Source organism: Drosophila takahashii, chromosome 3L (genome assembly GCF_030179915.1).
Source record: "Drosophila takahashii strain IR98-3 E-12201 chromosome 3L, DtakHiC1v2, whole genome shotgun sequence".
NCBI classification, from domain to species: domain Eukaryota; kingdom Metazoa; phylum Arthropoda; class Insecta; order Diptera; family Drosophilidae; genus Drosophila; species Drosophila takahashii.
The window spans coordinates 13,992,909-14,010,013 of record NC_091680.1 but is presented as its reverse complement, the minus strand read 5'-3'; the positions used below and the strand labels follow the sequence as shown (position 1 = coordinate 14,010,013).

Below are 17,105 nucleotides of genomic sequence, written 5' to 3'. Positions count from 1 at the left end.
AAAAAAATTCAATTTATTATCAATATCTATTTAAAAAAAACATGATTACCTAACCATTTAATTTTAAACCCCTAGAAGGCGCTAAAAGTTTCTTCCATTTATCTAGCTTTTCTTGAACTCATTAAGCCATTTTCCGTTTCCGTTTACTTCGGACCAGATAAAATTTACCAACACACTCTGTTTAATATCCTGTGTCGTTCCTATATTTATAAATCGTTGCAAAAATGCCCCCTTCCCCATGAATTTACCTTTTTGAACTTTAAGCAATCATTTCGGTGTTTATACCACTCAAGTTTGTCAACCGCATTCGCCCAAACAAGATCGAATCCACTTAACCAGAAATGCTCGCATTTAATGGGAAATAAATCGTGGAAATTCATAAATATTTACAAACACATAATTACAGTCGTGGGAAAGAACAATAACAACTTAAACGGTGGCTGGTTTAAAAAATAGCAAATAGAGCGGTGTTTGTGTATTTCATTTTGGGTTTTTTTGGCCACCGCACAACACGTGATCCTAATCAAGACTGTGATAAACAAAAATGGGATCAGATCGGAATAGGAATCGTTGGGAGTGAGAGATCTAAGCAACAAATTGCACACGGCCGAATGTAAATATTTAAACAAAGTCTTGGCCAACCGAAAAGATGGGCGAGGGGCAGCGAAGTTTAACTAGACGGCATAATTTTCGGTTCGAAAACTCTATGTAAATATTTTGATATTTTTTTCGTGTTCAGATTTTCCCTCTATCTCCCTGGTTTTTTTGATTATTTATTGGAAGACTGTTTAATAAGCCCGGAGGCGGGGGCGTTGGCGGGGGGCGTGGCTATCGAGGATCGGTTTAGGTGCAATTGTTTGCTTTCACCCGTTGTTGTAGGTCAGTGTGCAAAAACAAATCCGAATGCGGCTTCTTCTTGTATACAAAAGTTGTGTTGGTGGTTGATGGTTGCTGGTTGCCCGATCTGTTTAGAGTACAGCGTTTAATTGTTAAATGTTTATTAAAACTACAGTTTAAACAATGCCTGGGATGCGATGGCGAGGCCCATTATCCATTATCCAGGAGCAGCCAACGGGCATCAATGGGATCGCCTGGGATAGAATCGAAGATCGGCCGGCTCAACGCGTCGTATACATAATTTTGTTTACAAACAGCCATAATAGTAAACAATTTTCGGCCATTTAATAACATTAACATTAAAATTAAAAGCAAAACAAGAAGAGAAGCGCGCCTTCCGTCTATGCCAACTTATCTTTATTATGATTATCTGAACTTGAAAACGGAACAACAATGTGAACTGATGACGACTTTTGTTTGGGAATTCCCTAGCCAGTGTTTATGGATCATCTGTGTTATGACCGCAAGAAGAGCTCATCCACAGGTTATGGCGGATAGATTTGCTTCGTGGTCTATTGACCAAGTCTATCGGAGTAAATACAAGATGGCCGAAAGTGCACAGGCGGAACTTTTGACCCAGTTAAGATGACGCATACGCTGGCTGGGTGGTCGGTGCATTTTGGTCGGACACTGGCTATAAATAATCGGCTATAAAGACAAGATGTCGTACCGGGAAATGCAAAAATAAAATCATCGGAGGGAAACCATATTGGAAATTTCTTGGCAAACATTTTTCTGAAACGGAAACTGTCAAAATATGGTCTTTGGAATCTTTGATCAATTTTGCAGTAAATATTCTGTGGGCAGTAAATGTAATCCCAATCCCCACTCTATAAATCATATTGTACAGGGAAAATGTGTAGGGATTTTACTATTTAAAGCGATTGTACGTGGAACTTAAAAATATAAATGCACAAAAAAATGTTTCTAACTAAAAAATGTTCTAACTAAATATATAAAACAAAATATGATCATTAACATTACATAAACTTAACAAATCCTTACAGATTTCTGGGAATTTTTGTAAATTTCTGCCTGGCCTAATCGAACATAATTTTCCCGATTCCAGGAATCCATCGCCGAGCAGAGCAATTAATTAATTTCCCGCCATTTCAGGGTCTGTGAGCTATTGGTGGGGCCTGCTTAATTTATTCCTCACTCGCAGCGAAAATTCCTGAATGTGCACAAAACAAAAACAGCGGGCAAAACAAAAAAAAGAGAAAAAAACGAATAAGGAGAAGTAATAATAATCAAAGTAAAATTAATTTATGGCCTCCAAACCGCAGAAGCCACAAGAAAAATGGCAAAAGTGAAAAATATCTGAATGCCCGATGGAAATTACTAAAATGCGGAGGTATGCTGAAATTCGGAAAAATTCGAATGGGGTTCTGGGAAATTCGCAGAAAATGGCGAGTGCGAGTAGCTTGATGTACGGGCGGGAAAAAAAGTGGCGGATGGAATTAAAATATCTTTCAGGCCGCCATGTCCGCGGGACAGCCAGAAAATAAAAGTAGCCAAGCGAACGGAATTTTCTCTCCTTCGATTTTCTCAATCAATGCCCGACGCCGTCGACAAATAGAATTTCGTGAAATGTAAACAAAACTCCGCCCCCGTGTGTCCCTCCACAGAATGTATCTGTATCTTTGTGCGCGCCCCTGTGTATCTCGTTTCTCTTCTTTTGGGGAACGGAACCGAGCCGAATTGAATCGTTGCCCCGGCGACACCGCAGGCGAGAGCGGGCCAGCAACACCGCCAGAGGGAGAGGGAGCATTGGATAGCGGCGTCGCCATCGTCTCCATTCAGGGGTGTAGTTAAAGGGGGGTCCGTTTTCTTCTGGGTCTTAGATTTATAATTGTTAAGAAATTTCAATATATCTTTTTAACATTTTATCTTTAGAATGTTAAAAAAATTATAGAACATAAAGTTATTATTCTTACCTCGTCAAGTAAGAAAAAATAATATTGATACGAAATTATTGTATAAATTTCATTATTTTAAAATATTGTCTCCTTTACTTTTTGAAATTTTTTTAGATATAAAACCTTAGGAAAATATTTTCAAATATCTTTAAAAATAAAACCACTTTCCCTAAAAAAATTAAATAAAAATTAAATGAGTTTAGAAATGTATTTTTTTACTGATTAAAATGGATTTTAATTTAATTTAAATTGTTAATACATTTTTTTATATGGAGAACCCCCTTTCTACCTTCATGTCTCCATCTCCGTCACGGTCGTCTTGCTGCCAACGAGTCGGCGTAGTGCTGACAGCAATGGCGGCACTCAGGGGTGCTGCTCTCCGGCGGTATATCGCTTCCCCCCCTTAATCCCCCGGGCTTCCAGTACCGCTCCCCTTTCCAGTCCCATTCCCGATCTCGGTCCGGATCCGTGCCAGGCAACGACTAAATCAATTAACAGCTCGTTTCGAAATTCGAATGCCGCCTCCAGCAAACGGCAGTTTCCTTTTTCCACCGAATCCGCTGGCACCGCTAAACGTTAATTCATTCGGGCTAATTGCGGGGTTCGATCTTCGAGGATCTCTTTCTGCTTTTCGACTATTTATTAACTGTTGACTGGCAGAAGGGGGGGTGGAGAAAAGAGGCCTCCTGGCGGGGATGTCGATGCACAAAGGTTGTGCCAATGGTTTGACTCAATCTCAATCCGATTTCGCGTCGGAAATAATAACCATAATGAGTCAGTAATGAGTGGGTTCCGATCTCAATCCTTGGGGTCATGGGGGTCTAAATGCAGGATAGATTTAAAAACTCTTTGAACCGATTATTGCAATTATACACAGATGCCATGTTTACAAAATAATCAGTTCAGAGTGCAAAATATTGTTGTGTAAATACTGCCTAAAATTAATTATTGCAGGTATTCTGTTAATCGCAAATTGTAATTAAATGGCTTAATTGAAGATAAATATTAGGAAAAGTTTTTGTAAATTTGCTTAATTTTCTTTCTGATAATGAAGTAAATGATAAATTAAAAGGGTTAATATTTTATTTTTAAATCAGCTCTTTAAAGCATTAAGATTACCAACAATATTTATTTATTTTATGCAAGCTTAGAAAGCTCTTAAATGGATTCTTAAAGACTTCTTCACATTCTTCACATTTTTGTTATTCAGTAAGGATAAATAGAAAACGTTTAACATATTGTTTTAAAATCAACTTTTTAGAGCACTAAGTTTACCAATAATATTTCTATTTATGTCAGCTTAGACTTGTTTAATTTGAGTCTTAAGGAATGCTTAAAGCTATTTTTTTTCCCCCCAAGTAATAGTAATCCCCCCGGCACTCGACTTTCTCTCGATTCCCATTTAAGTTTTCGCGATACCTGGCATACCGAAGTCTTCCAATAACCGCAGTTCCCAAGTCACAGACCTTCTCCAGGGGAGAATCCTACATATATATTTTGCTTTTTCTCTGAGTGAAAAACCCTGTGACGACGATCCAATTGGCGGCGTCCGCAAAGAGAGCAACCCAAACATATACATATGCTGGAAAACCAAGAGAAAGAGAGAATATCGAGCGATTTGCGTAAGGCGTGGGCGTACTAAAAAAAGAATTCCGTCCGATGGCAACTCAAGTGGATCGCATCGGTTGGGATCGTGGTGGTATCGGCTTCGCTCCAGGACCGATCTGCCATCAGTCGAGTGAGAATAGCCAAGCGGAGCGGTCTTCCAGCGGTTAGAAAATATAGTATTCCGCCGGAAAAAACGCGCGTGTTTTAGAAAAAGATTGTTCGAAGAAAGAGATTTGAAAAATAAATATTTAAAAAATATTTTCAACCTTGTGTTGTAAAAAATAAAAAAACTAAAGTGAAAATGATCAAGAGTGAGGAGGTGTCGGATCGCTCGGTTATGACGATGGATCAGCTGGGCTACTACCATGATCCCCGCGCCCACTCGCCCTTTAGCCATCACACCCATACCCCGCATACCCACACCCACCCACACAGTCATCCCCATTCGGGGCATTTATACCGCTCGGGGAATCTGTTACCTGGTGGCAATTACCAGACCATGGGTGGCGGTGGAGAATCACCCACGGAGTTGGTGGATGAGAAACCTAACATAGGGTACATGGAACTCAAGCATTATATGGAAGTCACGCCCACTGCCACGCCCGTTTCGGCAGCCCAGCATTATAGTTTGAGTGCCCTGCACAGCATGGGCACGCCGCCGGCCTCCTCGAGTCCCATACCACCGTATGGCGTTCTGATGACGGCCCATTCGGCGGGTTCCGCCTCCCCGCAATCGAATTCAAAGACGCCCACCGATTTGCCGCAGGATCTGCAGTACGTGAGCTCCACGTCGAAGGCTCCGCAGCCCCTGCAGGTGCAGCTGCATCCGATGAACCACCAGTACACCTCCACCATCAAGTACTGCTCGAACAACACCATTCTCAGTGCGAATGACTACCAACTGCTGACCAGTCACGAGGTGGAGCAGCAGCAGCCACAGCCACAGCCTCCCCAGCAGGTGCAGTCCCAGCAGCTCCAGCACTCGCCAGGCGGTGCCTACCTGCCGCGGATCTCCAGCTCACCCTCGCAGGTGATCAGCAATGCCCACGGGATGCCGGCCCTAAACTACTCCAGTTCGAGTTCCTCGCCTGCCAAATCTTTGAACGGCTGCGACTCCTCGCCTCCCAGTCAGAATGCCCCAGGAGGCAAGGGATCATCGGGAGGAGGCGGCGGTGGATCATCCAGTAACCAGGATAACACGCCCAGCACTCCGGACACCACCAAGAAGTCCGGCACCCGGCGGCCCGAGAAACCTGCCCTCAGCTACATCAATATGATCGGACATGCGATCAAGGAATCGCCGACTGGAAAGCTAACTCTCTCCGAGATCTATGCCTATTTGCAGAAGAGGTTAGTAATAAATATGGAAAAGGGATATCAGTTCTGAAAAGGTCCTTAAAATGCATTCCTAATAAGATTCTAATAAAGGTTAGAATTTGAATTTTTTGGGAATATTCTAATCAGTGATTTTCGATAGGGCAATAGTCTTTATTCGGAAAGATATTTACAAAGTTACGGCTATGTTAATATAATTATTAAAAGAATACTTTTAATATAAATATTGGAGGTTGCAACTTTTTCTATGAATTTGACTGTAAATCTTTTACTGTGTTTTGTAAATTTTTAACCATTTTGGAACCTTTGACTATATTTTTTTTTATTCACTAGTTTTGTTTAATTTTTATATTTATTTTGTAGATTTTTTGCATTCCTTTGTCTACAATTTTTTTTAATGGTATTATATGTTTTATAAGAATGATTTCATTCTGCCCAAATTTAATGTAATCATTTTTATAAAACCTTCAATTTCTGATCGCTTTTCCCCGTTGACTAACCCGGTCTATGGAATGGTGGCGGCATCTCAGACGGAGCCAATTGGCGATATCGAGACTCCGGCAGATACGGTTATTAATACCAATACCGTTCCATGTCGGGCCACAACAAAAATGCGTCGCTTGGGTTTATTTACTTGCGTCCGATTTTATTTAGCCAACTCGATTCGCCGCATGCGCATCCTTCAGATAGCTCATATTTCGCGACTCTTGTTTGGATTTCGATTTCGGCGACGAGACGGAGATCCACTTGAGCTTTAAAAGGGCAAAGTCGTGAAAAGGGGAAAGGGTTGATTCCTTCACATGCGTGAGAGGCTTTTAAGCTGACATCGTTTGTTTTTTTATTTTTGACGCCGAGCTCCCATCGTCCTAAAAAAGTTTTAATTGGGTTTCGCAAGCGCAGTAAAATAAATAAACCCTCGATTATCAATTCTCGTCTTTTGTCGCTTGTCTTCCAGCACAAAGAGAAGAAAAAACATAATGTTAGGCCCATAATGGCCTCTCAAATTCTTGATATGGACTCATAATTATTATGATTTTATTTCAAGTCACAACAATATCAAGTATACGCATATTGGTTCAAGGATCTATACTACAGTTTATAATATTCTTAAAATATAGCCAGTATTTTAGGACCTTTAGAAACAGTTCATAATATTAAACATTTATAAATTTTAAAAAATTATAAAAATTGGATTAGACTAATTGGTTTCTTTATTCCTTCTCACAGCTATGAATTCTTTCGAGGACCGTATGTGGGCTGGAAAAACTCGGTGCGTCATAATCTCAGTCTGAACGAGTGCTTCAAGAAGTTGCCAAAAGGCATGGGCGTGGGAAAGCCGGGAAAGGGGAACTACTGGACGATCGACGAGAACTCGGCGCATCTGTTCGAGGATGAGGGCAGCTTGAGGCGGCGACCAAGGGGCTACCGCTCCAAGATCAAGGTCAAGCCGTATGCCGGTCATGCCAATGGATACTACACTGGCAGTTACGGCGATGCCGGAATGGTAGGTCTTTAAAAGTTTTTAAAAATATTTGAATAAACTTTATTTTTTAAATTAATCTTAAAAAAAATTGTATATCTTTTACTAATCAAATTTGGTTTTTTCCACCAGGACAATGCCAATTTTTATGCCTCGCCCGCCTTCGCCAGCTACGATTACAGCTCAGCCGGAGCTAATGTTGTTTCACCGGCTGGAGGTCAAGGATTTGGGGATCCCTGGAACGCCCATGCCGCCCACAGCGGCTCCTCGTCGGTGGGAATGGGAGTTGGTCCACTGCCGCAGTACTCGAATATATCCTGTCTGGCGGCGGGGGGAAATCTCAATGGTTCTGCCTCGACGCCACCGCTGGCCCACTCCTCCCTGGGAAGCCTGACCCCCTCGGCACCCCCCTCAAGTTCGCCCCTGGGATCGGCGGCGGCACTACAAAGCGATTATGCGCCAACCGCGAGTCTCGTGGCCGCGGGCTATTCCTATGCAACAAGTGCCAGCAGCCTGGACAACGGTAAGTGAACAGCTCCAGAAAGCGACGAGGGTCGAGCTACACAGCGAGAAATAGTCGGTCGAGGTATAGTTTGTCTTAGAAAAAAAGAAAAAAAACGTTCTAAAAATATTAATCAGAGAAATATGGTTAAATACCAAGTTCATTTTTGTCTTGACTTACATTCAGAAATAATAATTTATAATTGGTAGTTGTATAATAAATGCTAACTTGTAATAGGTATCTTATATACTTTTATTTATATCAGTAATTATATACATTTTCATCGTTTAAAACAAATGTTTTATTTTTGGCTGTATTAGGAAATATACTTATTAAACTCAGAAAACCCTAGGTAAATTATTGTAAAACTTAAACCATATTCGAAAATAGTTTAAGGTTTTTAAAGTTTGAGTGTATTGACCAGAATTGTTCCCAGTGCATCCACTTGAAGGGCAGCTCTGTGAAGGGGGCTCGGATTGTTCCTGGGTGTTCGCGTCAATCAGGGTAATTTAATTGCTGACGGTTCACATCTCGAATTACGCAGAACAGGGGAAGGGAGGGGGCACCAACATATGGTAATCTATGCCGCACTCGATCGACTCCCTTTCTTTTTTTTATAGTTGCCGCCGACGTAGCGGCGCAGTGTGAATTTTAGCGCTTGTCCATAAAAAGAGAACTGCAAGTTTAATCCGTTTACATTTTATTTTTTAGGTCTCCGGTCGATTTCGCTGCAGCAGTTGCCCGGACTATCCAGCATTCAACAGGCGCAGGCTCAGGCGCAGGCGCACCATCATCACCACCATCAGCAGCACCATCCGAACCACGGATCCATCCACCAAAACCAAAACCACCCATCCATGACACCGCCGCCATCGCAGTCCGGTGGCAACCATGTGATCGACCATTCGCCCATTGATCGTAAACCGGTTTACCTGCCGCCCATCACTCCGCCCCCCACTTCGGTCGCTCTGAATGGAGGCGGCGGATATTACGAGGCGCTCAAGTACTCCAATTAGCCATCCCAGATGGGACAGCCATTCAATTCATCATTATTACCTCAAAGGATACAATAATCACGTTTAATTAGGCTCTAATGTAGTTGCATAGTGCTTAGAAGGAAAACTATTCATAAATAAATATATTATACGCCTAGCAATAGAAAACAACTATTTATAAACAAGACATGCATCGCAGCGGAATTTAACCCAAAATAATATATATTTTTAAAATTACTGACGTTTCTTGTGTAATTTATTTTTGGATGTGCTGATTAATCGATTGGTTACGAGCTCAACGAAGTAGAACGTTCCCGGTTTGGACTACTTTTTAATTTGTTTCTACCAAAATACGGATTCTTATTGGTAGAAAACCAGAATCTTGGTTTTCGGTTAAAATGTTTCGCTGTAATTTACCCAACAATTTTAACAAATCTAAAATACGCCGTGCTTCGAACAGCTATTAAACTAATAAATTAATTTTTGCTACTTTCTGGCTGATTTAGAAAAATTATTATTTGTTCTCACTATGGCCTACATCACGATTATTTCTGGAAAGTATAATATCCAGGTTTAAGTGTGTTTAAGTTTAGGCGATTGGGAATTTAGTCAGAACCAAAATTCCGATTTTTTTGTTGGAAAGATATAGTTTAGATTTTTGGAAAAATGTTTAACTTGGCAAACAAACAGTCGAGTGCCTCGACTATCAGATACCCGTTACTCAGCTAATGGGAAAGCAAGTAAGATGTACAGATGAAGTATTTTATGGGCAGCATTGCTCGTCGGATGTCATTTTTGGCATCATTGGCTTGCGTTCATGTAAATTTTATGTAATTTCGTGTAAAATTACATGTACGTTAGCGCCACCTATAGTTGTCATTAGTAGAAGTATGCTACAAAATATATTAGTTTCAGATTGTATCAGAATACACCTAGGAAAAAACCTAGTCTACATTTAAGAACAAAGTTCCATATTGGTTTTTATATTTTGTACTTAAAAACTAATTTCACAAAACTTTAAATCAATTTCGGACCACAGCGGGGTCTTTCGGGTAGAGGCACCGCAACTTCGAATTTAAAATATTATCTTAAGAGAATATTAACTGCGTATTAGAAGGCCAGCTGGCCCAGTGGTTAATGTGTTTGCCTCAAAAGTTGGCGGTCATGACATATATGTATGAGACTAAAAAGGTAATAAATAGGAAACATGGTTTATATACATAAAAAACGGTCCTTAAAGCTGTCTCAAGAACATTGTGTCTAAATTTAAAAACATTTGAATAATTTCTGATCTAACGTTTTTAATTTAAGAATGCTTATCATTATCCTGATTTTTCTCTCTGTGTATGTAGTCTGCCTTGTTTTATATAGAAGTTACAAATATCAACTAAAATAAATAATATCCTGTAATATTCTCAATATTTTAATTCGATTACTTATTGATATGGATCTCTTCATATTACATTTTAGGAACCAGGATTCCTTCCCTTTCAAATATTTTTGAGATAACCAGATAACAACAAGTTAATTGAGCCACAGCCATGGATAACTATGCAGCACCATTGACGAACTAATCAGCTTAAAGTGTCTCAAATTTCGTACACAAGCCCCGTTCGCATTGTCCGCAAGATGAACAATCCAATTATTCTGTTAATTGTCTCACCTTTATGAGCAAATTAAAATCCAGCCCAGAGTCAAATGGACCCGGGTCCAAGTCGCTGGGCAGGACGAGGCCGATGGCCATTGTCCTGCGAGGCGAAAAGGCAGCAGCAATCGCATCAAGAAGTCGTCGCCGCTGATCATTATCTCGCAGGACGAGACGCAGGACAATCCAGGGATATACGTATGCGTATATGAAGGGACAAAGCTGGCCAGGGGAAAAAAAGGGAATGGGATTGCTGCGACTGCGGCTGAGACTCAGCCGAAAAGCCAAAGACAAACACAAGGCTGGAAATGCGGAGAAGTTTTGAGTGAAAAATTTCACAGTCAAAGGATAATCGGGATTAAATCTTCTTGAAAAGTTAATGTTTACACACGCACCTACCGTTGGCGATGAGCGAAAAAAAGATGCAAAAATTATGAAAATATTGTCACAAGTGCACAGCAGCCAGCCAGCAAACCAGCAATCCAGCAAACCGGCGAACAGGACCGCAAGGATCGGCAGGACGAGGCGGAGGCTGGACCGGAGCGAACAGGACAATTGCAGGCGGCAATCAAAACATGCAATTGTCCGTTTCGTTCCGCCTCGAATCGAACTGCAAACGAACCCAAAAACCACAAAAAGGACGAAGGACACAGAACGCAGGACACTGGAGTCCGTCGTAAGAGGATTTGCGCGTCAAGTAAACACACGAATTCGAATGGTAGGAGCCCGATTGGCAGTCCCAGCCAAAAAGGATACGTATGCGATTGAGCAGAGCCTGCAGGACCAGGACGAACGAAACGAAAAACCAAATCGAAGATGCACAGCCTGCATAAATAAATAAATAAATAAAATGATTTGAACATTTTTATTTTCGCACACACACACATACAAAGAGTTTCTCACTGAGAGAGCAGCAGAAACATTTTTCTTTGCGTTAAAACAAACAATTTTTTAAAAACCGTTTGTTGCACTCGTATTTACTTTAAATTTATGCGAAAATTAAAAACGTTTTTCGCAAGGATTTTCCAGCTGCCCGAATGTTTTCATAGACGAGCCATACCAAATTGTCCGGACGACGGAGCGAAGCGAACAAAAATATAGATTTCCCCATAAACAGGGGCCGTTTCAAAGAGTTTTCCCATTGCAAATTTACCGATTCCTCTCTGAAATCCAACCACCTCCCCCGTTGAATCCCGCCAACGTCTCGAGTATGTCGCGTATTTCTCTTACAAATAAACAAAAGTCTCGTTGCAATAACATGGCATGGAATATTTATTAAATAAACATTAGACCAGCAGCCCGAGCAACAGATACGACAGGCAGTTACAACTTTGAATGGGCAAGACGATGGAGGCAAGGTGTTTTATGAATGAATTCAATCGCTGCCTGCGAAGGCAAATGTTAGATGCTAAATGGTAAAGGGCTTTGGCCAAATCAGGTAAGAAACATATGAAGGCTGCGATTTCTTGGCCCAGAATGGTGGGTGTATCGAGTTCATTGAGGGAGATATTTCAGATAACTGATTGAGCTCAATTGATTGTTTTAATTCGCAAAAAGCTTAGTTTAATTTTAGCTTTGTAGGTAAGTTTACTTTGCTCTTTGGAGTTTTTAAAAGACATTGAATAAAAGTCCAATAAAATTAGGAAACTTATTTTAAGCACCTAAAAAACAAAAACTTCTTAAAAGTTGTACGAGGTGTTCCAAATTAAAAAAACTCTTTTTTTATAATCCTTGAATTCAAACTAATTTGATTATTGAAAGAAGATACATTTTAAAATTAGTCTGTAATTTTAATTCTAATAGCTAACCACTAACACTAAACTTGTATCTCCTTTATAAGCATAAATTACAACTTACATAAAGATGCCCAAAATAATCATGTTTACAATTAAAACTGTCTCGAATTCTTAAGACTTAACTAATTAAAAAGTTTTTGTTGCATTTATAATATTTAATACAACATAACCGACATTAAAATGTTGTTAATTCAATTCTAACTAAATTGAATATTAAATGCTAAATGTTAGACTCAGCCTGATATTATATCTTACCAATAAACTAAAACATTAACACTAAACTGGCACCTCCTTCATTAGCATTCCCCACAAGACACTTCCTGGAAGACTCAGCGAGCAGCTCATTACTTAGGCAAAAGATCCACACCTCGGACACGCTCCCAACTCATCTCGCAGACCATCCCAATCCCATCGAGAGCCCAGCAGCATGGGTAGCCAGAAACACCCACTTCCCAGCGGGTTGCGGCTTGTAAGCCATAAAAATGAAAACCACAAAATAGCCACAGAAACCGCAGGACACGCGTGGAAGTGGAATCATCATCATCATAATCATCATTACGGGAACGAGGGGGGAAAACCGGACACATTGAGCGGCAGAGGTCAGGTAGTCCGTAAATCTTAAGCATCTGGGGGAAAACCCGGGTGAAAACTCGAGATTTCATTAAGAATTCCCGCGGCGCGCATTAAAGTCTAAACATGCCTAAAAAGTTTCCCCTCTTTTGGCCGATGATCAATGCCTAAGCATCGATGATTAGCCCTTGGCATCCGGTGTGTCGGCCAGGTAGGAATTATGGATTCTAGATTCTAAATTCCAGATTCTCGATTCCAAATTCCAAATGCCTTATTCCGGACTTAGCGCCGTCTGCTGAATTTCCGCTGCTTATGACCGGAAGATTTTCGCCATGATTACGCTTATGATTAGGCTAATGGCGGATATTTCCCAACCCCTTCCCGGGAATGCGTGTGTGTTTGTCTGCAACTAATCTGCTAAATTGTCTGGCCAAAAAGAGCAGACGATCTAAAAAAAAAGGCGAAAACTTTGTGAATATATGCATAATAAGCCCGCAACCATATACAAATCATAAATTTTAATGAGTGGCCAATATAGAGACCATAACTCCGGAACCACCCCGAAAAACTCTCCGTTGAAAGCCCACAAAAAAAAAACTTAAATTCAGGGAAGGGGGGTTAAAGTATCTACGAACTTTGTGGGTACAGGAAACTGCAGTGTGCGAGGGAGAGAGGCTAATGGCCAACGCCATCGCTGCATCTCTTTCGCCAGTTGGCCACGCCCCCTTCTCAATGCTGCGCAGTCGTTTCTTGCAGTGTATGTGTGAGTCCCCCCTTTCATATTGGCAGAGGCAGAGAAAATGTTGCATATTCATGAGAGAGCAGTCGAGCGTGCGCTTGTATGCGTGTATCTGTGTTTTCCGCGCGTATCTGTGTGAGTTAATTCAGTGTGGTATGGGTGCGAGTGCGCATATTTCAAAGATTGAAACCGCTTTATCAGCATTTCCTTTCGTTTCCCTTTCCCAAAAACCCAAAAAAAAATCGTATTTTTTTTGGCTGCTTAAGTCCTTGGTTCAAGTGTCTGATTAGGTGCACTCCCCTGCACTTTAAAATCAATATTATTCTTGGATTACTCGGCCGAAAAAAAAGTATTATGCCCAAAAAGGGCATTGCTAAAATTTAATAATGGGCCATGGCAATGAGCAGAACCACATGTTCGGACTCATCGTTTTTCCGCCATGTGCCGGTTATGTTGGATGGCTTTCTCCAACTCAGCTCATCTCCTCACTTTTCAATCCCCCTTCATCTCTAACGAAACGATGTCAACGTTCCGCTGACTGCATCAAATTGAGCGTGGCAAATGGGCGAGACAGCTATCCCCAACTCGGTTTACCACTTCCCAAAATTATTGCGGGGATGTCACTTGAATATGGCGAATATGTTTGCCAAATTGACAAGTTGTGTGCGGCGAGAATTCGTCTCAAATTGGCGCCCCATCAAGGCCCAAAGTTCAAAGAACTCTAATTTACTTAATGACATTTTTGATTGGGTAGTTTTGGGTTTTTAATATTAATAACTTAATAATAAAGTATACGAGCCGAATTATTTTTGGATGGAGAGGAGATAGGAGGTTTGCATCAAATGTTAAAATAACCAGGCTTTTAATTGTTTTATAAAAATTGTAATTTAAAATTTAAATTTTAATAAGCATTATCCCAATAAAGAAATGTAAGGTTTTTGTTGTTATTAGATTATTTAAATATAAACTCCTAAATTTTCAAAAACTTTCTTTTATGAAGTTATTTTTTGACATCTAGAAAACAAATATGAATTGCAAACTGATGAAATAAAATATAATCTAATAAAAAAATTTAGTCTCATTAACTATACTTCTTGTTAAATAAATATTTAAATTTTTTTATAAATATTACATTTTGATTTGACAAGCAGTTACCATTTTCCCAAAAACGGTATCATCACCGAAACATGGTAAACTCTCTTGATTCCATTTCCGATCCAAGCAGCTTTCAACTTTCGCTGCATTCGAGGAGAAAATGTTAAGTTGCAGTTTTGGGAAACTAAAACAATATTTGGATAGGTCGAATGCAGTGGGATGGCGGCAGATATAGACACAGATACAGATACGAATGCGAATGGTCAGATCCGATAGAGTGGTAGAGTCGACTAGTAGAGCAGCAGGGATGTGTGGGATGGGGGAGATCGGACAGACAGGCAATGGCAACTACGTAAGAATAACATGAACTGTGCAAAAATGCACAGTCGTAGCCAGACAGTTACTCACAAAAAACAGCTCACACCCACAAAGTAACCCATACAATCGCAATCACGGCGCCGATGTCGAAGACGAAAATTTGTTAAATCAGCAGCAGCAATCCTGAAACTCGAAAAAAAGAAAATAGAAAGAACGAAAAGAAGCCGGTAGGAAGCCAAATAAAATGCGTAAAATGGAGCAGATGGAGTCGCAGTCGCCTCATTCGAATTTCAAATGCAGGACTCCTCCTGCAAAAGGACATGGGATAACTGGACACACACATGTCGATTCGATGATTCATTGCCCATCTCCTCAGACAGATCGCATGCGAAAAATTATGTTAAAACAATACAAATATTTGTCAAAATAATGCGATTGCGTTAATAGAGCCAAATATTATTCTTGTATCAATTACCCAGACGAGTGGGGTTCTAAAGTGCGAACGAGATGGACAGCACTCAAATGCAAAGCGTTCTGCGTTTTTTTTGCAGACCGCCAAAGGAAAATAGAAATATAAAAAAATAGCCAGCATACTTTTAAATTATCCAAATATAAAACATACATTTGTTTGTTTTCCCTGTGTCTAATAACCAGACAAACACGCAGACCATCTCATTCCGCCGCTCACGCACATACCCACACACGCACACTTGCCCTTGCCCAAATAAACATATAAAATTTACTTTAAAGCTGACAAAGTCAATAAAAAATATTGTTTCAATAAGCAGAAAAAAAGAAATGAAGTCGGCGAAAAAACGGGAATGCAAGAACAACAAGGAGAGCGGGGTAAAGCGGGAAGGACGAGGGCAAAGGACTTTTTATACAAGCCTGCTTTCTTATTTGTTTTGTATATGGGCCAGCAAACCCAGCAAATGTTTGGGCAAAAGGTGTGAATGAGTACCAAGTCAAAAAGGGATATTTTTGTATTGATCAAAAATGTAAATTAAATATTTTGATAAAGCTTATCTAGTCCCCAGTTATCAGCGGCATTAAAAAATAAACAAAATATAATTTATAAGCTTTTAGAAATTCATCAGAAGTAAAAACTAGATTTTTAAATTAAATAATACTATTAGCAAAAATATTAAAATATTATAGAGTTCGGAAAACTTACAAAAAAAATTTTTACAAAACATTAAAGTATTAATAAATTGAGAGCTTTCGACAACTTTATTATATCCAACTATAAGTAGCTATAGGAAAAAAAAATCACAACGTCTTAAAACTAAACTTTTTCAGTTCTTAATTATAATCATTTGATAAAAATGTTTAGAAACACCTATAAACCAAATTTATTTTAAAGAGCAGCCTGTATAATTTCTTCTTTTTCTACCCCAACGAAGGGTCGCTCCTAATTTAAGCGCCCGAAGAGGGAAAATGATAAAATACTTAATGCCCGGTCCTCAACGAAAACAAGCTTCAAACGTGGCCCTTAACTTGGGCATCTTGGCGCAAAACCTATCAAACTGCAAATTAGCAGGCAACTTTTTGGTCTCTGGCCCCCGAGAAGCCGAACTTTAAGCTGAGATCGAAAAAACTTTGGGCACTAATTTATGCCGAAGTCGGAGGTGGGGAGTTAAGTGGGTTGTTTGGGGGTTTTCAGCCCTGCTCTACCCACCCACTTGTGCTGTTGGCTTTCCCAGGTGTCTCATCTATGTGTTGCCCACTCGCTCTCGCTTGTATTTTCTTAGTGAGAGCGAGGGAGAGAGAGATAGCCATGTGCCTAGGCCGTATTTTAAGCATTAGTTTGAACAACAAAAACACGGGGTTGGAAAAGGGAGGGGGGTTCGTTCTCAAAAGGACACCCACCGCAGAGCTAGCTAACTATTTTCCCCTGAGCAGAAAAAACCATGAATGGCGTCCGCTCTCTCTCTCTCTCTCTGTCCTTTTCTCTCTCTCTCTCAGATACTTTTTCACTTACTGACTGCGAGGTTGGCAGGGCAGCCATCGTTTGGTTGGCTACAGATACAGATACACCGATGCGGATACATTATGCGGATACGGATACACACAGATACTTTCGTTCGCTCACTCTGAGATACTTTCTGGTGCGGGCGACGCTGCTGCCGACGCAAACGCTTCTGCTTCTGCTCGACGCGAGCTGTGTGTTATTTCAGTTACACAGATTCAGTATCAGACGTGTTAC

General features: G+C 40.4%; 1 protein-coding gene across 1 annotated transcript; it reads left to right on the top strand.

Moving 5' to 3' along the window:
- Window positions 1-4,560: 4,560 nt before the first annotated feature.
- bin (biniou) lies at window positions 4,561-8,973 on the top strand. The gene is made up of 4 exons (XM_017155021.3): window positions 4,561-5,774; window positions 6,987-7,263; window positions 7,372-7,762; window positions 8,453-8,973. Exons 1-4 carry the CDS (start codon window positions 4,726-4,728, stop codon window positions 8,755-8,757), a joined length of 2,022 nt encoding a protein of 673 aa, XP_017010510.3. The 5' UTR covers window positions 4,561-4,725; the 3' UTR covers window positions 8,758-8,973.
- The last annotated feature ends 8,132 nt before the right edge of the window (window positions 8,974-17,105 follow it).